The sequence below is a fragment of the Diadema setosum genome, chromosome 4 (genome assembly GCF_964275005.1).
Source record: "Diadema setosum chromosome 4, eeDiaSeto1, whole genome shotgun sequence".
Classification (NCBI taxonomy): domain Eukaryota; kingdom Metazoa; phylum Echinodermata; class Echinoidea; order Diadematoida; family Diadematidae; genus Diadema; species Diadema setosum.
In genome coordinates, this window is record NC_092688.1 from 18,450,175 (window position 1) to 18,474,494 (window position 24,320).

The window sequence follows — 24,320 nt, forward strand, 5'->3', positions numbered from 1 at the left end:
GTGGATTCGCCACCCGCTCCTGTTACATGCACATGGTCATGGCGTGTGGATGCCATTGCGTAATGCGTGCGCCCATACACATACATTACACCATACGTGCAGTTATCGTATCCGCCATATTGAAAGACGTAATGGTTAAAACAAACCCGAGCGAACCGCATTGTTTTTCGGCTCCATACGCTGAGCTCCTAGGAAGGGTGCCCGGGAAATTTGACTCTCTCAGTGAGCCAATCAGAAGGCGATGTGGTTGCTAGAGGCGGAGCTTAACGTCGATTGGCACCATCGTACGGATGGGTGATTCTCACCTCACATCGCCGCTCGGACATTGCTTTGAGAAAGCGGTAAATCTTCAAAGCCCGTTTTCTCGCAATTTTGTCAGGCTAATAACTTAAAAAGTGCATTTTATTTCGCTTTCCATGCTCACTTATGGTGCCAAAGAATGCAAGTGTTTTATATCAATGCAAAGCTTAGGAAATGGGCAATGTGATTCAATGAAAAAATGAATTTTCAAAATGCTCGACTTTTGCCTGAAACCGTTGTCGCCGGTCACATTTCTTTACCAGTAGTATGTGTGTACTGAATAAATCAGGCATCATGGACTCATTCATGTAACATTATCAAATAAAAATTGTCATAGTTGCAGTGAACCCCCAGGAAGAAAAATATATTTGATGCATCACGCGTTACCCCAGGGTACCGTAGTACCCCGGGTAATCGCGTTGTGTAGCGCCACTTCATGTCCACTCAAGGACAGCCAGAGAAAAATGCATGCACTGAGTGTGCGTGTACATAGTCATTCCCATGCCACTGCGTGTTATACTATGCGTGCATGGCACGCTGTGATACCACTAGCATGTGCTTTAGTGCAGTGCAGTGCAGTGGCTAGCGCGCACTAGCTCCAGCACCAAATAATTTCCTCTTTTTGGCACCCAGGGTACAACCTTTTTTATAAAAAAAAAAATAATTCAACAAAATGGCTGATTTTTGTTTGGTACCCCGGGATACCATTCATGTCATCATTTGAAAAGCTGTATTTACGGAGAAAGTGGCGTAGTTTTTCTGGAATGGATTCTTAATGAGAATTAAAAAGATGCATAACCTTGCAGAATTTCCTCCATGGAATCTCCCCAAATTACACCTAGTCTTGGCATCCAGGGGGAATTCTTGCTGCAGAAATGATCATGTTGTGATCATCATGTTGGCACCCTTGAATTTTACTGCATATTCTATATTGGAGAAAGATCAGAGAGAATTCATTTATTCTGTCCAAAACAACAACAGAAAAAAATGCTGCCAATTTGAGAACAGGACCTTGAAATTTCTAGGACAAGTTGCAGATTACAGATTCATCTGTAGACATAATGATTAAGACTTCTGAAAATTCTGCAACTAAAGCAAACAATTGTAAATAGACAACAAAGGGCTCAAAGTGAAAGTTGTTGTATTCATATCTACTTCGTGCATTACCAACAAATAATAAAACTTAAAAAGTATAAGGATGCATCAAGATATCCCAAAAATGTGCTTTTTTAGGACTTGGTGCATTAACAAACATATGAAAAATCCTTTTGTTAGCCCTCCTTGTGAGTAGTAACAAGAAGAAAATTAAACATGGAATATAAGCACAGCCATAAAACCACTGGCAGTGGTTTGATTCTCTGATTACATGTCTGCTTTGCTTTTATTCAGGTGCGCCCAGTGTAGATTCAGAGCTTTTCCTGACTAGTAGTAAATCAAGGCAAACTGCTCCATATGGCTGGAAAGGAAGTGACACAAAAATACATTCTCTAGTCCTTCAGAAGGTCAATACACGAAATACAGAGCACTGAATACATGTCTGTTAGCCACATCTGCTTTGCAGTGGACGGAGAAAACCTGAACTAGATTACATTTAGAAACACTCAGGGCTGTGGTGCCTGTATCATCCTTTCACTTTTTTTCCCTGTTTGGTTTGTCCCTTTTTCGTATTTTGGGAGAGCAGGCAGTTTGTTTTGTGTCGATAGATATTATTGATTGCTTTCGGGATGCGTTGCGATGTCAGGGACCGTACTGGGCCAGCTGTGGGTGGAATATCGTGGCATCCTACGGGACTGCCGCAAAGAACGATTGGCGGTGGCTAAGTGTTTTTGTCACAGTGTGAGGGAAAGGCAGCCACTACATCTGGCTCACAGTGCAAGCAAGACCTATTTTTAGCATTTTTTATTTGTTGTTGCTTACCGAACTAAAAGGGAACTACTGTCCCAATTGTGTTTCAAACCGGAATGATTGCTATTGAGATTGTATTTTTTTTTCCTATCAAATGCCAAGCTAACAGCCACATGTGAACTTGTCGTGAATCACATCGTTGTAGAGAAGAGAGGGGTTTATTTGATTTACCAAATATGAGTTCTCCCAAGGGGGATTGGGAGGGGGAAATGGAGGGTTGAATAAAGGTTGCACTACACTACTTTACCTTTAAGGCACAGGTGTCAAGTGTTATTGTTTCTGATTTTGTCTCTCTTTTTCCTCTAATGGAGGCAGTGTTGGTATTTGTGCTTTAATTCAGTGCACTTAATCTCTTGACATTAATTGAAAGAAGCATGACTATGGAGAGGTATGAAGTTGGGGAAGAATTCTTTGAAATGGGCTGTCTTTCATGATCAGAATTCTTTATTATTCCCTCTCTGTGGAAAGCAACAGAATATTCAGTGCACCACCCCACCCCCAAAGAAAGAAAAAAATCAAAGAAGCCTCTAGCTAGAGCAATGACCAGTGAAGTACAGTTTCATTCCATTGACAGATTAAACATGAATCGTTCAGAGGGGTATTTATCTTACAGCTAATGATACATACTGTGCGAGCTGAAATTTTTGCGTACAGATATTTTCGCGAATTGCTACTAGGAGAACATTTTCATGTGTTGTTAATTTTGCGGTTGCGAGGTCTAACTGTGCTTATCTGTTTGCACGTTGTTATTTTCGCGTGTTGTTATTTTCGCGGTTCAAAGGCGATTTGAGAAATTCGCGAAAATTTCAGCTCGTACAGTACTCCCGTGCATAGTGAACCATGGCAAGTTGTGCTTTCTAGTGAAGATATGAACATGTTATTGTTAGATTTCATCTTCTTTTTGTTTTGTTTTGTTTTTCTTTGAAGTACTGTACGTAAACAAAAGCAGAAACAGAATTTTACATCATACAGTCTCATCTGCATCTTTTATGTACAATATATGTGCATTTTGGTTCATATTTGTCTGCATGGCATTTATTGAGACTTTCAATATAGTCAAGCAAAAGCGGATGGCTTTTTCAGTTGAAAATACATCCTTTAGGTAAACTATGAATGTATAAAACACCATGCTCAGACAAACCAAAATTCAGTTCAGGCATCTGCATTTTGTATTGAATATTTTATGGAATGTGTTGTGATCTTGACCTATACTTCTCATGGGCTTTTGAGCAGAGAATTAGTCTTTTTATTCATGTGCAAACTGATAGGATAATCATGAGGGGATGACATCACAGTCATGTATAAATGAAGTATATATTATTGGGATATTATCATATACCGTAAAAGTGGATATTTTTGCGCAACTAATTTTTTGCGCTCGGCCACGTAAGAAAAGTTTCGCGTGTTTTTAATTCCGCGGAATCAAGACATCAACTCTTGGAACATATGGCAAGCAAAAATATTTGCATGCTTTTATTTTTGCGCTAGCTTCTGGTTGTGCGAAATGTGCGAAAATTTAAACACTGTGAATTTTACAGTAGTGTGTTTGTTTTTTAAATACCAGGTTTTTCAAATTTTGTAGCTTTAAGGGAAAATCTCTTCCACTTAATACATTTCTACTTCTACTTAATACTATTCTGTTGTTGACTCACATTTACTGTTCCTCTCAGCTCAATATTGAGTGGATGTTTCACTTTGATATAATGGACAGTTTAGGTAATGTATTCAAATTCTGTGCTTGTCTTGTTCACAAAAGTTGCCCTTAACAACCACAAAGCTTGTGAAAGGTTTGATCTACCTAGCAACAATGAAGTAAATATCTGCATGAGAAACTTGATGGGACAGGAACAGGTGCATGAAGTGCTTTGTTACTAGGCTGTAGGAAAAGAACATCCACAAATCGTAATACTGTGTATGCCGAATATTTCGCAAGGTTTTTATTTTCGCAAACTTTGCGAGTCGAGTGCTATCAGTGAATTTGTGAGTCGAGTGCTATTTGCAAATTCAAAAACATGCAAAAATATTAATTCTGATTCTGACGTGAATGTGACATGCAAGCATACATTTCTCCATTCAGAACTGTACTCCACAATCGCGAATTTAACCACTTGCGAATTTGTCGGGAAGTCCCAATCGTGAAAAATTAGACTCGCTTCATATATGACATATACCATACATTACAAAAACGATCTATTGCATCTGTGTGTGACATTGTCCCATGCATTTTTGTTGATATCCTTCAGTTGGACCGTGTGCCCTGGACTACTCCAAGATGAAGACGGCTGACCACTACTGGACAGACCCCCCAGCTGATGAGCTTGTCCAGAGACATCGGATACACAGTGCAGGACCTGGGGTCACTTCGGGGGCTAATTCACCAAGAAGACCTGGCTTACAGGTGGGGGCCACTTCTATTTACTAACTGCTGCTGGTAGAAATAATGATTTGAATAATTATATTATTTGATATCAGTAATGATAATAGCAATAACAGTGATAAAAAAGATAATGATAAATACAATAGAATTGATAGTAAAAATAATCATGATGATAATAACTATGACAATAAAGATCATAATGATAATAATAATGGTGCAAGTAACAAAGCACTAGTAACAAAGATATTCATACATAGGACACTACACTTTTGGTGTATCTCTATTTAAGTCTGTGTAATATGTAATGGAAATATTACACTTTCTTCTGTGATTTTTTTTTTCTCTCAAGGCAAATGACGAGGGTCCATGTATTTTTGAGGGAACAAAGATAGCTACTACAGAATAAAATCTTTCCATAGACATTAGCATCATTTCTGGATGTTATTCCATCTGAATTCAATGAGGTTTTATATCCAAAATGGACTTTTCAATCTCCAAGTATGAAATTCTTTCATTGTCTTTATACATTGAATGATAGCTATGGTAATGAAGCGTGCATGCACATTCCCCTTTACTTTGCAACAAGACTTTTGCCGTGATAATTCCAGTAATTAATATAACAAATTACAGGTGTAAGCAGTTTTCATCAAATATGATTGAAACATGCTGATCTATATCTGTTTTTGTGAAATATCACCCAAGTGAAAACAGATCCCCTCCCCCAAAAATAAATCAATTTTCCACTGCTATTTTTGTACCAAACCGGCAGTTTTAATTGAGAGAGCACAGCTGTCAAGCCAAATGAGATAGAGAGTATATCCCATTGTTCATGTCCCAGAAAAGACACAATAGAGTCTGCTTTTGCTGCTCCATTTATCAATCACATGAGGGGGAAAAAATACCACCCCCTCACAGTTCTACAATGTACAGTAATGATCACTTGATCAAATATGATGAGGAGTATTAGCAGAAATGCAGGTTTCATTTGAAATAGTGAAAAAACACTAAATGTCAATGATATGTCTTAATTTGTTGTCAATTGATTTTACTGAATTTTCTTTCTTTTTTCATAATCAAAAGATTCGCATGCACTTTTCCTGAAATAAATGTCATGCTGTCATTGAACATGTGCTCATTTGTAAATCAAGACTTCTGGAGTAAGACTGTCTGTCATACTGCAGGACTCAAGACACATAATTTTCTGTTTGGCAGTATGGAAATATGTTGAAATCCTAAAATGGGTATATCTAATCCAGTGAAGATAACATAGTTTTAACTTCATGTTGTAATGATCTGCATACATCAAAGAGGCATTTTGTATTACTGCTTTAACTTCTGACCATTCCAGCAATGAGAATTAAGGGTTTCTGGGATGAACACTGTACTAGGGCTTTCTATAGCTCAGTCAGTAGAGCACCTGGCTACAATCCGGAGGTCTCGGTTTCACATCCCAATGGAATCCCATTTTCTTTTCTTATTTTTTCACTAATAAATTGTTTTGTAATCTCAGAGGATTCAACTTATCTACCAAGTTAGCCTCACATCAAGTCTGTACCACTGTGTCTTGCAGAGAATTTATTTTACAGTCTTTGAATAGATGTATCACATCTTCCTCCAATGATAGACTCTTCAAACATTTGATCACTGTACAATAATCTACATGCCAGAGGTCCTTTGTTTTGTTTCATAACTTCTGACATCACAAATTATCTTAGATGCTACCGATATTTCAGACATGAGTGTAATTGGAAATTTGCAGTATTCATCTCATTGCTCCCTCCTCCTCCTCCCCTTTATTGACCTCTGACACTTTGTTGACCTCCGACCCCAGGTCAAGAGGACAGCTACGGGTACAACACCAGAGGAGCACTGCCGGACACCGGTCTCGGCCCGAGACTACGTGGAGTCTCTGCATCAGAACTCGAGGAGCACACTTCTCTATGGAAAGAACAACGTCCTTGTCCAGCCGGTAAGTTCAGACATTCAGATATTGCTACCTGTCGTTGCCCATAGCAACCACTTTGTGCACGATGTCAATGGCACTTTGAGGGTGTGGTCCTTAGAGGGGTAGAGATTATGGTAGCTATATGGCAATCATTGCTTCATGTCCTGAGACGTTCTTTCCTTCAGACAAGTGTTCTTTTCCTGTCAAACACGTCTTGGTCAGTATTGTGGTGGAAAATGGAAGATTGTGATTGAAGGTATTTGATTGTGATTGAACATAATTTCAACAGAATCTAATGCAGACAGGAGTTAATAAAATGATTTCATAGTTAGCAATTCACGCTTCATCTTGCATTGAAGAAAAAAAATCAACTTGTAGACAGGGGAGAAAATACTTCAGTTTAGTTCTTCTTTTAAAGATTTTATTATTTTAATAGCAGTTAGCAATGAAATAACTCTGAATTCTTTGCTATGTCATTTGTCAATGCTTCAGTGTCAAATGCAAGGGGATGTGAATATAGAATGGCGATGTAATCCACTCGGGACCACTGTCTTGAAAATCTATTCACTTTGTACATAAATATGTTGCCAACAGGACTGGAATGATTAATGGCGAAATATTCCAGATGCTCACTTGGTACAAATGTATCACCGACTTTCCTTTGACCTCAAATGCACAGCAGATGTGATCTAGTAAAGCAAGGCAACTCTCTAATCTATTTTGATGATATTGGTCCATTGTTAGGAGATGATTCTCACTTGGCTGTCAATGTCGGTGACCTTGAAAGAAATGAGACGTACGATAGCTTAACTCGACATACTGTAAAAGTGGAAATTTTCGCAGTGTGGAAATTTTTGTGCATTTCGTGTAACCAGAAGCTAGCGGGAAGATAAAAGCATGCGAATAGTTTTGCATGCCATATTTGTTCCAGTAATTAATGTCCTGATTCTGGGGAATTAAAAACATGTGAAATTCATCTTAACCGGCAAGGGTGGAAAATTACTCCTGCAAAAATATCCACTTTTACAGTAATGGTGCATCTGGTAGAGATGTCGCAACATGTAATTCGTGGCTGCGGCACTACGATTTAGATGAGACTAAGTTTATTTCGGGTGAAACCTTGAAGGTATTTGATGGGTGTGATGGGACATTTGAGAAGGTTTCATTCCTCAAGTTCAGACTAAGAGAATAGTTGAACTGGAAATTTTGCCAAGGCCTTTTTCAAAATGTCAACTGCCCTCTTCAAAAAGTCCCTCGGAAATTTGAAGGCCTTGGCAAAGGAGGAGACTGGCTTTTTAGAGGAGAGTCTATTTGTTTTGTTTTGGGGGGGTTTTTGTGTGTGAAATGGAAATCAAAAAAATATGCTGCTGGTCAAGGCAGTCTGATAATGTCGTAGGTGTCGACTGGCAGGACAGGCTATGCAGTGCAGTGGTGTGGTGTGTCTGTCTAGGTGTTTGTTGTGTGTAGGAATTAGTCGCTTGTAAATCTGATGGCTGCATTTCCAGAGGGCAGTTGGGGGAGTGTGATCCCCCTTCGTGCTTTCCACTGAATTCCGCTTCGCCCGGCCTTTGTCGTCGCCGAGAGCCATTTATTCAGATGAGGGGAAACTACATGGAGAATCTCTCCCTTTGCTACCCTTGTAGTTCATTAGTTCTGCTATCATTGTTGATGTTTGAAGACTGCAGTGGGGCGATACAAAGCCTGATTGCTGATTATCATAGTAAATTACATCTCGGCACATTAACATGATAAGCCTTAAAGGGTGTATGTGTATGTATCAAAAATCAACACAGGTCAACATGCATAAATTTTTGCATTATATAGGTCCTTTATCAACTACTAGTTTATTGATGATTGACACAGTCCATATCAAAACAAACTGATGCTGTTGTTAAAGTCACGGTTCTTGTTCTTCAGGCATGGTGCTTACACATGTAGATACCATTAGATCCTTGTAAACATGTTTGACACTATCCACTAGTAGAAGAAATTTATTTTGAGAACTAAATGAAGAGAATCAGTTTGTTTGCGGAACAATTCCTGGAAATGTCAGAAGACTTCAGGCAGAAACTCATTTTTCTGTCACATCAACCAACTGATGTACTTCTCTGTCTAGCTTGTACAGCAAAATCTATTCAAGTTTTCAAATATGCGAGTAGCGTCAATACTGATGATGCTTATTGCATCAGCCCCTTTAACTCTTTATGTGCCACGTTCGCACAACCGGCTCAGTCGACGGCTTGCCAACTTCGCATATTCTGCTCAACAAACAAAGCAGCCAAAACCGATCGATAAATCACTAATCACTGCTAATCCCGCGGCACAATGAAAGCGTTTTTCGTGCTTTTGTTCCTCTCATATACGGCTTGCATTCCATGTGGTGATTGAGTATCAAGCGGTGTTCTCAAGTTGATTTGCTCGTACATTCTAAGTTTCTGTCACGGTTTTATGTGCAAAAGTCATGTCTTTACAGTAATGTACCAACTGGTCATTCGAAAGAGAAATTGAAAATAGATTCGTCATACAATTTATATTGAAACAAAGTTTGCATTCCTCTTTTACTGTGCCTACTGTTATGCCCATCCTAACAGAAATTTGTAGAGGTTATACAAATTAGAAGAACAATTCTTTCTCAAAGCATAACTACCTTCGTGTCTCGGAATAACGTGGCACACAGGGGGTTTCCACCATGACACATAAAGAGTTAATAGGGCTAATCAGTTTACCTAAGATCAGACATAGCTGATCATACCTTAGCAACATCCCAGCCAAGAGTGGTTAATGAATAACCCGGAAGAAAGAAGCCTCTCTCTCTCTCTTTGATATCATTTTCTGGTATCCAACATCATCATGTATGGCTATCACAGTGTAGCCTCAACTCCAGGTGTTTGGAACATATTATACAAATGATGCATAGGTGAGCAGGTGTCAGTGGAGATGTAGCACATTCAAGGGAATTTGCAATGGTGTAGCATGCATGAGGCACAGCCAAGTGCATGTTGCACCACATTGTAGATACCCGAGAGTGAGCTGCATTTAATACACTAACATCCGAACTTAAAGGGGAAGGCTAGTAACTGATCAGTGGGAATCAGTGGAAATGCTGGGAGATGATTGTTCCAATCCTTATGGGATTCATTCAAGAGTTCATTGTATATCTATTGTTGTGTGAAAATGATTTGCTTCAGAATGGTCTCATATTCAAGTAATGTGCAGTTTAATGCTTCCAGGTTAGCGTCCCTGGTCAGTGACGGAGCATTAATCTGCACATTACTTGAATATGAGACCGTTCAGAAGCAAATCATTTTCACACAACAATAGATATACAATGAACTCTTGAATGAATGCCATAAGGATTGGAACAATCATCTCCCAGCATTTCCACTGATTCCCACTGATCAGTAACTAGCCTTCCCCTTTAAACCTGTGCATTATATGTTTTATAGAATAGTTCTATGAACTGATTTTTATTTACCTCTATAGGTAAATACCACTCAGCTACATGTAAAACTAGCTTTTGAAAAAGCCAAGGTGTCTGAAGAAATGTTCCAAGCACACTTGTACTGAACGAACTTGCTTACGGTGAATAGTTGATCAAGTGTATGCACGTAACTGACTGAGTGCGCATTGCTAAAGTATGCAAGTGTGATGTTATTGATTGAGACTAATGCAAGCCACAGTCACTTGAGTATCTCTGAGCAGTCATTAGTACATGGTCAATGGTAAAAACTAATACCCGCTGGGCATGTTAGGCAAATAAAAGACTGGTCATGTGATTGCTCTCAACCAATCTTTTGATTAGGGTCAATAAGTACCATTTTATAAATCATGATAGCCAGTCATCAGTAGTTTGAAGGTCCGCAGCATATGCCAGAGTGGCTGGTGCATCATATTGCACAGTAACAAGTGCTTTTAGCCACTGAGTGAGAGGCTCTTGAAATGAATTTGATATATGGGGGGGGGGGGGGGGTGGTAAAGTAAAAAGCAGTGACAAATACCCAGGAGTCATGAGTGTCTTTGTTGGTGTGTGTGTCCACCTTGTGTGATACACAATGCACTAATAACCAATATTGTGTCAAAATTACCTAGTTGTTTTGTTGAGTTCAGCAGCTGTAGGCAGCTGTAAATAATTTGTCAAAGAAAGTAGTTTGTAGCATTACATTGATCTTGTAAATCAACCTGTCATTAATTCATGTGTTGTCTTGTGAAAGCAGCTTGTGTTAAACATGATAGCAGTATCATCTGCCATGAACTGATACTCTGATTTCTAGGTGCAGATGTCAAATTTCTAGTTTTTGGTTCAAATGTTAGTCACATTTTCTTCACGTTAATTTGTTTGATTACTCTCAAATATGTAGATGTGTTCTCGCATTTGTAATTACATCCTTTTCTCAATCAAGTTTAGATTAATTGAAACAGAAGTTTGATTTGGTATTATCAAACAACCTGTGCATTTGACAGCTGCGATGTCAATTATTATGATGTCAGCTGTAGCCAGAACTTCAAATGTTTCTCCTTGATTATTTAAGCCATATAGAATCATTGATTGCCACTTACTGTCTCAGTTCAATATCATTGTATTTGTGCTCTTGGTTACTTGGAAGTTGTTGTTGTTGTTTTCCTCTTTGGTTATTGACACTCTTCCCCTAAGTTGTAATCAAAGTATGCTGCCAAAATGTGTCTGCATAACACATGAAAATCACAATTATTGCTTTACCATGAGCATGTAGATTTTCTCTCCTCAATTCATCAATCCAGAATCTGCAGATGTTATTTCCTCCTTATAAAATTGATTATTATTCTATTTGGATTCTTCTTTGATTGGATTTTCTTTTTCCCTTGGGTCACTGACATTGTTCCCCAATGTAATGTGACGTATGCTGCTACAGTAGGGCCTCATGACAAGATAATTATGATAATGGTGATAACTTTACCAAGAGCTCAAAAGTTCTCCCCTCAATTTGTTTTTGATATCCAATCCAGATTCAGTAGATGATTCCCCTTCCCAACTAATTTGAAATGAGATACTATATTTGGACTCCACTTAACAGCAAAGATTATGAAGCATTGATTTGCTAAAAGTTGTTGCTACTGTTTTTTTAATCTCTGGTCACTGACATTTCTCTCCTGTGCAATGAAAGTGCATGTATGTTAGATGAAGTTTGTCCCCATGAGGTTATAAGAAAACAAAAAAAATGTTTGTTAGTATACAAATGATGCACAGGATAGAGTGCGTTAGTGTAGGCATAGCGCACTCGAGGGTATTTACAATTGTGAAACATGCACGAGGCGAAGCCGAGTGCATGTTGCACTACATTGTAAATACCCGAGAGTGAGCTGCATCTCCACTAACGCCACGAAATAATCCTGTGCATCATTTGTTTTATAAAATGGGTCGAAAACTAACAGCATTTTCATGTACCTTTGTGGGTCAATAGTCCAGTCAGCTACATGTAGCACTCGCTCGAGAGAGTTGAGTCAAGCACGTCGCACTCTGAAATCCCGGACATGTAAGTACTGTACGTATACGAGTACTGTATACGTACGCCACATATGTTATGCACACAAGAAAGGCCGGCCGGCATACGCAGCCCGAACTAGAAGTTGTTTACAGGTATTGACAGCGCGTATAGTAGCGCGCGACGCACTTGTAACAACTGATTGAGTGCGCACTGGTACTGCAGTGCAATGGTACTAAAGTAATCAAAGCCCACGTGACTCATTTCGGCGCTTCCTATTGGCTACGTTCTTGAACCCATTTTATAATGGCTTTTCAAGCATTGTACTGTATTTGACTTGGATTAGAACACCCTTGTTTCAATGGCCAGTGATGAATGGTAATTGCCAATTAAATATCTGTTTGTGGTATATATATCATGGTCCATTTGTAATGATTTCTTGTGTTTTACTTTTTTCCTAAATTCTATAAAGTTACTCTTCACTTTTCTGAGTTCTCGATTTACATACAACATCCTCAACTGGGGAAGTGTTTTTTTTTTTTTTCTTTAAATACAATTTTAAACACTCAGGCAGAGAGCCAGTTATTAGTAGGAAATATCAGAACTCTTATGTCATTTTTATTGCGTTGTGTAGCTAATCCATGCTATATGTTATAAATAGATGTAATTGATGGTTGGAAATCTACATTCTTTTGAAATGGCAATACAATCAACACTTTGCAATTCTGGACCATTAATAGATTACAAACCATGAACATTAGCCCTGTGATAAAGCCAGTTATAACCAAGATACAGAGTGACCCAACTAATAATTCCCTTCAATACTGGAAAAATAGACAAGTTTACTACCACATTCAAATCTTATGCACGCCTTTATGGCTAAAGCCTTTCCTGACAGCCAGAAAGCTTGCCTGAGGCTTGCCTGACATAGCAACAAGTAATGCATTGCATGCATTCCAAGTAGTGGCACAAATCAAGGATTGCAGGTGGATGGAATAGACCTATTCGGTTTTGGTGCTTTTGTTTTTTCTGATGTCATTGTGTATTTCAGACATAAGTTACAGTGTAATAAAACTGAATAGGTCTATAGCTTACAGCCTACTATAGCTTACACAAGCTCACTGGCCTAGAAATAGGCCAGTGAGCTTGTGTATTCTGATCATTGGATATTCTTCCTCTGAGGATCACCTAACAAGCTATAGACCTATTCAGTTAACATGTAATAATCTTCAAGTATAATTCTTTATTGATAGATATATCAGATTAGTGCCCGCGTATGCCCAGTTGAGTAATTTTCATTTTCATTTCAGCATTTTTTCCTCAATTTCTGTTCACGCATCCTCGTGTCTGTACCACCTAGCTTTTATAAGAAGGGATAGTGAAAAGTAATTACCATCACAAAGACATATCTTCCTTTGAAAGTGGCTGGTGATTATGCAATGAGACACGAGTCAATTGTCTTCGTATCGGCACGGCAGATCCTATATGGCACATGCTTCAAATACTTTTGAGCGGCGGCTTCGAACATAGATCAAAGGGAATAACTCTGTCGTTACTCCATCTCTTCAACTTCCTTGATACAACCAAGCACGTAGGAGAGTATAGACACAAACAAACAGGTGTCTGCAACAACCTGTTTAATGTAAATTCCTGCATACCTATGACATGAGTAATCTTTAAGGAATGAATTCAGCTTTATACAACATCAAGGTGATGTAAGTGCAGGTGCATGGTCAGTATTATAGTCTTAATGCCTTCCCGTGTAGTATGTGTGTGTGTGTGTGTGTGTGTGTGTCAGTGAAAGTTTTTATCAAGTTGGAAGTGCTTGTCTTTGCCATATGGTAGTCAAGTGTAATTTTAGATTGCATGATTCTGTATGCCTCTATGACCAATTTTTGTGAATATCCTCAATTGACTTTAACAGTCATAATATCTACATCTGCTGGTACCTCCCTACATTTGTGGCAGTGCATCGGCATTTTTTTTTAAATTGCAAAATTGAAGGGTACGTAACATTATATGATTTAGGCACTTGCAACATTTCATCCACAGTACAAACAAGAAACCAAGAAATTATTGATCTGTGACAGAAATTTCAATCTCCAGACTACATCCTTTCATACTCATTATTTCAATTTTAGCATTTTGAGGTGAACATTTTTGAAAATCATCACCAAAAGCACATCATGAAGTAGATTTTTTTTTTTTCAAATTTATAAATGGAAATTATACACCAGCCACCACCAACATGTCTGGTAAAACTGGCAGTTGCAATGGTGTTGGATGCTGAGAGTTGGTAGATTAGACAGCCTGTTGCAAACTTAGAAAAAAAATTGTTTTTTTTTTTTTTGAATGAGGTGAAACCAATACAATTCAGCAAAAGCTAGGTAACGTCAGTCTTTATTCAACCCCCAACTGTTGCTTGGCAACAGGATGACATCATCAGCCCACTACTTTCTCCAATCTGTTTGATTCCTCATCTTATCAAATTGCATTGTGATCTATGGACATTGTATGGAATTCCACTTTCTTTTTTTTTTTTTTCGTGCAAAGCAGAAAAAATTGTCATTTTCCCTTTTCATCATGCGGGGATGTTTATTATATCCAGGATGATTACATAGAGACATCTCAGAGAAGTTGAATTATCGTCTCCTGACAGCCGAGACCCAAGCAACAAGACGAATGACCTTTTGAAATTATTTCCATTGCATGGAGAGCGTTGTGCTCATTTCATTACAGTTGTGCCCGGATGATAATAAATATTCCCCATACCATACAGCAAGTATTGCATCAGTGCGGTGGCATTCATATTTTCACCAGTGCATAGCTCTAGTTGACCTAAGCCAAACAGACAATTTAAAAGCTGTTGGTTCAACCTGTAAGCTGGCTGACCAGAAATAAGGACTCTCTTAACAACCCTCATGTATCTTTCAACCATAACATAAATTTTGTCAGTGTTTTTGGCATTTCCAGTTTATTCGAGATTTCAAAGATTTGATTAGAGAAAAAAAAATTACTTTCAAGTTTTAGCCACTGCTGCCCATTTTCATTTTATTTTGTACTTTTTCCTGTGATAAAATGAGTACATCTCACATATTCCTTTTATACTTACTGTGAAAGTTGTGGCTACAATCCCAGTGATCATGTTAAATGAAACAGGCTGAATTGTTTGATAAAAACTACATTTTATTAAACATCAATGTAGTGATATGATAATAATGTTATATTGATCATATATGATACGAATATGTGCTATATGTAGTCTTTTTAAATACTTGGTGCTCACATCACATTGTCATTTAGAGATGTTAGTTTATGGAAAGTACTCTATATATATGTATCCCTTGATACATGAATATGAATAGGAAAAATGTCACAGTTTCTTCATCAGCTACAGTGGCAGTTTGACCCACTTACTACTTTATTAAATAACAAACATTATTTGTGGAAGAAATTTTCTTCTGTTGCAAAATGTGGTAACTTCTTGTCAGGCAGAGATTATCAGTGAAATTAATTTTGTGAAAACATCAAAATACTTTTTTTCAAATATGAAGTAAGTTAATGCAAGCAGATGATATGCAAATGAACAGAAATAAAGGAAGAAGAATGACCAAGCAAAATTAAGCAGATTGGGAATGGAGGGAGGAATAGAATATAGATGAATAGATACTGTATACTCCAAATATTTAGCGGGGTTTTTATTTTCGCGAATTTCGCGAGTCAAGTGCTATTGGCGAAATAAAAGACACGCGAAAATAATGACTCTGATCCCGCTATGAATGTGATGCACACATATACATTTCTCCGTTCAGTACAGTACTCCACAATCGTGAATTTAACTCGCTCGCAAAATCGTCGTAAGTCCCGATTCGCGAAAATTTAGACTTGCTAAATATAAGGTGTATACAGTAGATGGAAAGAGAGGGAGAGAGAGTGGTCAAAAGAAAGAACAATAAAGCAGGCAGATTATATGCAAAGACAAAGACATAATGAAGGGTTATCAAGCAAAAAAAAAAAAAGAGAGAGAAGCAGATGAAGAATGGAAGGAGGGGAGAAATGATGGACAGATAGATGGATGAATGGATAGAGAGAGGATGTGCTGGAGGCTTGTTGACATTTAATCACTGTGTGCTGTAGAGATCCCTCCTTTACATCATTGCTGTAGAGTTTTATTGTCTTTGTGAAATCTGTGAATGCCTCCAGTACTACACATTGATTGAGTATTGCTATCCATTGCATGCTCTCAACTCCTTATCAAACTGAAAGAATTAACAGGTGATGCTACAATTTGAAGAAAGTTTCACAGCAGGGATAAAAAAAATTGCGTTGATTTAAATCATTTATATTTCGCTGTATCATTGCTGTAGAGTTTTATTGTCTTTGTGAAATCTGTGAATGCCTCCAGTACTACAGATTGATTGAGTATTGCTATCCATTGCATGCTCTCAACTCCTTATCAAACTGAAAGAATTAACAGGTGATGCTACAATTTGAAGAAAGTTTCACAGCAGGGATAAAAAAAATTGCGTTGATTTAAATCATTTATATTTCGCTGTATCATTGCTGTAGAGTTTTATTGTCTTTGTGAAATCTGTGAATGCCTCCAGTACTACAGATTGATTGAGTATTGCTATCCATTGCATGCTCTCAACTCCTTATCAAACTGAAAGAATTAACAGGTGATGCTACAATTTGAAGAGAGTTTCACAGCAGGGAATAAAAAATTTGCATTGATTTAAATCATTTATATTTCGCTAAACTATAACCGTATATATCATGTGTTTTTTGCAAGTTTTTTTATTTTCAGAAATGCCAAGAGTCAGATGCTATTAGTGAATTTAATTAGCTGAGGATGGGCTGATTTTGCTACTACAAGCATTTCCCATAGACATTTACACGAGTATACTTGAGACTTGTCTTTAAGGGGTTAATAACATGCGAAAATATTAGTGAATTTAACCCATTGAGGATGGGTGATTTTGCTACAACTTGCATTTCCCCATAGACACTTGCCCGAGTATACTTGGGACTCGTCTTCAAGGGGTTAATAACATGCGAAAATATTAGCTGTCATCCAGAATGTGATGTGCACGTCTACATGTTGTAGTATGTAGCAGTGCAGGTACAACATGTGTAAAGCACACGAGCATACTCGTGCACATGTGTAAACTGATTTTTGTGCATGTACTATTACATTGTAACTAATGTCATGTGACATGTTCTTGGCCAATCACAATTCGACATCATTCTGAGGTGTTGTATAATGTAAACTGATTTTTGTGCATGTACTAGTACATTGTAACTAGTTACTGGTACTGTGAATGTCTGCTCTATCTAAATGATCGTGGAATTATTTTGGGAAAAATCATGGTACCTTAAACTCTTGGTGCTTTTTTTTTTGTAAGTTTATAGCATTTTTATTTTAAATGCAGGATTGCTAATATTGCTTCCTGAAAATGACTGAATGGTATTGATTTCTCTGCCCATAAATGTGCTAGTGAAAAGTACCACTCCCAAAATTGTGGTGAAATCCCTCTCTCGATTTCCTGGTATTACATTACATGCCCTGTTCTATTCTCTTCCGTATTCCTAATTTATTCATGATTCTTATTTCTCATCTGATCGCTATGTAAGTGTCCTAGAAGTTGACATTCCATTTTTTTTAAAAAAGATTCTTTATGTATTCATGCAGCATGTACACAGTTTTTTTTATTATTTTCATAATTTCACTTTCCCATGTATGTTATTTGTTGCATTCAAATTATTTTTAGCCAGTGGAGGCTAATGTTCAATGTATTTTACAATAAATGAATAAATGAAATGAAATGAAAAGAAAAAGTACACACACCAAAGAGGAAGTGTTTTGTATACAGTCAAACCTACCTATAGTGGCCAACCAAGGGAGACCAAAAAAGTGGCCATTATAAACAGGTTCTTTAACATGCTTTTTCTCTTGGAAGGAATTGATTTCAGTGGTCATATATGGCAGGTGGTCGCTATACACAAATGGTCGCTAAGACAGGTTTGACTGTACATGTATGTATATATATATATATTAATAACATACATTCCATGAAACACATCTAGGCATTTACTCCTTATGTATTTTTGTTCCTTTGGTTTCTCGTTCTGTCAATCCAGAAAGAGGACATCGAGCAGATTCCTGGCTACCTATCTCTCCATCAGACAGCCCTCCATCTCACCATCAAGTGGACCCCCAACCAGCTCATGAACGGGGGCGGGGTGGAGGAGACAGAGTCGGAGAGTGACAGAAGGTAAAGACCACGCCCGTTCCCCATCAGCCCCCCCCCCCCCCCTCCACAAAAAAAAAAAAAAAATCCTCCCTATTTAGAATTGAGATGTTTTAGGATTATGTTTCAGTGATTCCTTTCATAAAGTGATTGTTGCCAAAAGCATTGGTAAGCTATGCTCCATGACTAGATTTATCCTTTTCGCTGATCAGATACAGTGCATCACCATGCCCCATGGTCAATCAATTCTTTATCAAATAATCATCTCAATCAGTCAATCAACTTACCAACCAATCAATTGTTCAATCATCTCATCACTCACTCAAGCAATCAATTAATCAATCAATCAATCAATCAATCAGATTACTGGGGAATGGAGCAGAAATTTGACCCATTTACCACTCATTTATGCTGCTTGTTCAGTCAGTAAATCAAGTGAATTCAAAATCAATTATTTCTTTTTACAAAAGCAGATATCATATAAGCTGCCATTAATAACAAGTCCCTGTCACAAGCAATCAGTCATTAGTATAAATCCATCCAGCTTTTTATTTCATTAGCTCAGTCACCGGTGCATTCATCATTCAAAGGGCAAAAGAATTGTAGTTGTTTTAGTGCAGTTCTTTTTAGTGTCAACATCAAACAGTGACCCTGATTTTACTGTAGGAATACATTGCAATGTGTACATCAATCCCTGTGAGCTTTTAAAAACCTATCAGCCATGCAAAGCTGCAAAAGACTATTTTGTGTAAATCCCCATCTTCCACATTTGTACCAACCAGATCAATACATTTCATGAAATAAATCATACTGTCTTCTTGCATCTCCGTAGTTGTGAAGTTTTGTTGTTTTTGCTTCAGGCATGTTAAAAAAGAAAGAAAGAAAGGAAAAAGTTGCAGCTCATTCGACAGGTAATCTAGCAAATCAGATAATAGGCTGTGTGATGAATATCTTCTTGAGAGATATCTATGAGGCATGAATTACATGAATTGAATTTCAAAATGCCATGATTACCTGTAAATCACCTCTCATCAAATCAGAGCAAGTTTGACAAGTTTGAGCACACTCTTCAACTCAAGCAAGAAGTTGAGTAATATATTCACATTTTTTTTCTTCAAATCAATCTAAAAAAAAATTCATTCAACCCACTCTTCCTAATTAGAAAGCCAGATAAATACAAAACAGACAGACAAACACACAGAAAGTCACACATACACATGACGGAGTAGAGAAGGAAAGAGATTTTGGGACAGAAAGGAGCAAGGACGAACTGAGAGAGAGCGCAAATCGAGAAAATGAAAGAAACTTTTAAAAGGGAAAGGAGAGGAGGGATTGAAAAAAAAGAAGAATCATGACATTTTCTGGCGAGCGTCGAGATGCGGGGTGAGAAAATGTGGTAAACACGTCTATTTATAGTCGCAGCATTCAGAATCGTCGATAATTCTCCGCAGGAAACAGGCAGCAGCGGGGAAGGTGAAGAAGAAGGAGAGAAAAAAGGGCTAACCATATGTTTCGTCGGAGGACAAGAATGCCATTTGCTTCTCCTCAGACTGGAGCAACAGTCCAAATCTTCTCACACTACCCGCGGTGATTAACAGTCGAACGGAACCCTGATGAATTTTGTTGCGGCATATTCCTTTTTTTTTCTCTCTCATCATAAAGCTCTTCCTACTGTGTGTAGATTCACCCTCCCTTGTTGGGTCTGATTATTGTTTTGTTTTATTTTGTTTTCGTTTTGTTCATCCTGCTTAAATTTCTGTAGCAAACAGATATTATGGCAGCTGTGGTGCCGTGATAGTTCTGAAATTACTCTCTACTCCTTTGTAGAAGTGATTCATCATCCTGCAAGCTCGCCCAGCGTCAGATTAACACTTTGATGAAATTTTTCATCAAGTGAGAATCGGCAGGAAGAAATTGCCATGGAAACCATACAGATTTAGCGCCCTTCTAATTGGTCTCAAGTGACAACCAGCAATGAGTAAAATGAAATATTCTGATGCATGCTCTCGTAGCAGTTACTTAAAATTCTGACAAAACAGACCCTATCCTTCTAGTATGAATCTTTTAGGTTTTTCTTTTCCCGTCTCGATCAATAACATTGCAACTTTTCTTTTTTTCTACCACGTTTTGAGTAAAGACTTGTTGTTAGAGTACAAACATTTTTTCCCCTATACTGCATGCAAGGTTACTGCCAATATGTCCTTCCATAGTGCTCATGTCCCTCAAATAGTTTCAAATTAGACTCGGCGTGCATGTTTTGATGGATCCTAATCATCCATCATTCAATCTTGTAGTTCTTCAGGCTTACGCAGCACCCAAAATACAAAATATTTTCGTCCAGGGGAACTGAATCCAGCTTGTTGTTTTCCCTCATTAATACAGTCTTATTTTCCAACAATTCAGGCATCAATCTTTTTTTTTTTGATGGTGGGGGGGGGGGGGAATGGGATGAAAAGTTTACATATTTTATGTTTCTGTTGCAGTCCACAGACCTTGGTGTGTTCATTAGGATCCAATGTTTTGTTCATGTCTCGCCTTTACTGGTGCCCACGTCAAAGAGAGAGAGAATGAAAATGATATATATAAACATATACGATGGGAGAGAGAAACACAGTGAAACAAACGATCGTACAACTGGCTCATATTGGGCCAATATTGTGAGCAGGAAGCAGGCAGAAAATGGAAGTAATCAGATCCAAATGTCACAGAGATGTGGGAGGGGGGGGGGTAGAGAGGTTTGCATATCTACCCACGCATCGGTAGACTCTTAACATTGTTATGTTTTTTTTCTTTCACAAAATACATGCATACATGCGAGTATCTATATCTTTTTTTTTCCTACCAATTTGATCTCATGGTGCTTTTCTTTCCTTAACAAAAAAACAAAAAAACAAAAAAACAAAAAATCCTCAGGTGTTCATCCGTGTAAGAAAATATGCCTAGACATTTTTATTAAAGAGTAGTTACAAATCTGCAAAGTAATTCCAGTGGGTGGTTTTATACAAATGCGATGGGGTTTGTACATTTGCTCTGTATCAGTGACAGGGTATTTATTTGCCAATCATCAAAGTCTCATTTTTACCATTTTCATTTATCCTCTGTACAAAATGGGTTTGGAGGATTGTTTTTTTCACTTCCCCCTTTTTTCTTTTTTTCTTTTTTGATAGAATGACAGAGAATGAGCTCAGAATAATTATCAGTAGATGTGTTAAATAAAAGATGAAAACTTTTGAATAACGATCGACTGAAGATTGTCCTACCCAGCTCTTCATTAGAAATCTTTGATTGATGTTATTAAGAAATGATAGACCGTGCAGTGAATTTTGTGCTGTAAACATATATATGATCAACAACTGCAGATACTGGTGTATATCATATATCACATTGCAGTTAATATTTAGAATTATCCAGCAATTGTGCTTTTGAGCATAAATGCAAATGCATATTGTCAGAAGTGTTTTCTCCCCTTTTGTAGAAATTAGTTTTCTTGTATTTTCAATATCTGGCATTTATTGTTTTAATACAAAATTGGAGGGGGCGGCAACTTTACCCCAATGTCAATTATGCTTAGGTAGGTTTCGGTAGGAGTAGGTGAGAAGAGCGTGGAATTGGAGAACCAAGTTCTCGCCGATATGAAACTTGTGTGAGATTTCATAAACCATCCCAAGCTACGGGAATCCTCGAGTGGGTTGCTCCAGCCGTATAATGGGAGTTGACCTGCATCCAGGCATGCCCGGCCCCTCTTGAAGTAGGGCATCCCAGATCACGGTGGCATCGTGTCACGACCGTGGCCCAGTAACCCAGCAAACCGGGGGAGATGTGCTTTGCCTCGAGCCGTGCGCGCGCCCCCTTCTCCGTGCAGGACTCCTCAGGTCCGATTGCCACGGGCCGGTAAACACTCGGCGAGATGTTTCACCCCCGTTGGTTAATGCTGTTTTGTCCCTGGGCGGCATGGACGTGAATCAATCACGTTCTCATGAAGGATTACTGCACAACCTAGATTCCGTCGGTTCAAATTATATATAAGTTCGCCTCGTCGTGCTACATGTCGTATAACGATTCCTGTGCTAGGTGGAGAAACACAACAAACCATGCACCACCCCCCCAAAAAAAAGAATTGAAAATCTGGGGCCCTTTATGTAAAACATTTTTTTTTTGTTGAACAATTGCAGCTTAAATAGTGGGTCACCATGTAGACAGCCATGTAGTAAACAATCAGCTGTGAGCATCAAGTTTGAATTTAATCGTGGTAAGTTGCTGTCAGTGCAAATATTTTACAACACTAACACCAAGACCCAATCGACTTTGTATCACTCACATTTTTTTAATGAAATAAACACAAAAAAGAAGCAAAGATGACCACATGTACATGAAATGATCCATGCACTTCAGAGCACAGACATATCTTCCCATCATACGTATTATTTTCTTTTCCACAACCTAGAACATAAAATTCTCTTCCATCACATACCACTTACCAGTACATGATCTGACAGCATGCAACCATTCATGTCTTGCGTAATGCAAGATATGAAACGGTCGAACAAAACACAGATATGCATGGAGTGTAGAGTTTTCTCATGTGTCCCCCATAATCTTGATTGACAAAATAACACAATGCTTGATAAGATTTGTATAGAGGTAAGTTGTTAGAAGCCATTCAATCCTATTAATTTGTTTTAGCTTTTTCTGATGAAACACATTCTGGAATGCTCTTAGCTCTCTTTGTAAATGAATGATTTGATGTTCTCGTGTAGATTAGATGATTGATTTTCTTCTGTCTGTCTGCCTATACCATTCCCAATTGTGCAAAATGTTAATTCAGGTTAAAATCAGTGCAAAGTGAACTGAAGTGCTCGCTGTTTCTGCACCCTTGTAATGTGTTCGAGTGAATACATGTAGATGTTGAAATGGTTTTTATATTCAAAGGTTTTCCACATGCCTATTCACATCTGTTCATTTTGTCAATTTTTCTCGAATGTGAGACTTTCTGTGCAGGGCAACGCCAAGACGTGCTTCGCAGCACAGTTGGAACTACTCAGTACAACCATTCAGTCTGTGACTTACAGATATTATAAAATATGGCAAATGCAATGACTAATATTTGCCATAACCATCAAACAAAGACCTCTTCTCACGTCATGCAGAGGATTTGAACCCCACATCAAAACTGACCCCAAAACTTGTTTACGTGTTCTGCGCAATCGTGTCAGTGCAATCACGTGCTACATTAGAATATGCATAGAGCAAATGATGATTTATTTCTTGTTTCTAGATATCTAAAGTGTGCTTCATTACTTTACATTATTACTGATGTATCTTTGTGGTCAGGTATATATAACATATATCCATGATTCGCCCTGTGCAGAAAGTCCACATTGTTCATGTTGACGACAGTGCTGCCCGTAACAACAATTTTACTGATGAGGTGGTGTCTGTAGTAAAGTTACATCCTATGCACCATCTTGTGTCTTGTTCACAGTTTTGTGATGGAATATGGATGAATTAATAAGCTCCATTCTGTCATGAAAAGCAGTCAACAGAAGGCATTCAAATCTTTCTTTTGGCATCATTTCAATGTTTGCATGTGTGGAAAATAAAAACCTGAATTTTTTTATCATTTACAAAAATGTGTCTTATGACTAGCAGTAGGAGCATGCAATTTCAAATGCAAAATTAGGCATAGTTGACAGTGAATGTCACATAATTTATCCTGGTTTTTTTTTTTAATGCCATTTGATGGCATTCTTAGGCTTAAAGTTCATCAAGTCTTGGTGGTTTTTCAAACGAACATACCTATATAGTCAGTTCATAGCTACATTAATACACTTTAAAATATCAAACATTTCTGCATATATCAAAAAGTGCCATGTGTTAACATTCTGGCACCAGTTATCATGAGAATTCTGAAATTCTAGCTTTCTTCCCTATGACAGCTACCTTCTTCAAGGCTGTAACATACATGTCTTATGTGACAGCTTTTCTGTATTTATAGAGTTTTATTTTTAGTTCAAAGATATTAAGGTATTTAAGAAATGACAATGTGATGAAGATTTGAATACATTTAATTTATCAATATAACA

General features: G+C 37.9%; 1 protein-coding gene across 1 annotated transcript in view; it reads left to right on the forward strand.

Annotated features, from left to right (window-relative positions):
• The window catches only part of LOC140227667 (small G protein signaling modulator 1-like), a 169,734-nt gene that overhangs the window by 79,749 nt on the left and 65,665 nt on the right, over positions 1–24,320 (forward strand). The window contains exons 7-9 of the mRNA XM_072308083.1: positions 4,449–4,603; positions 6,414–6,551; positions 18,128–18,261. Coding sequence (XP_072164184.1) covers positions 4,449–4,603; positions 6,414–6,551; positions 18,128–18,261 — 427 coding nt within the window. The remainder of the gene's footprint in view (positions 1–4,448; positions 4,604–6,413; positions 6,552–18,127; positions 18,262–24,320) is intronic.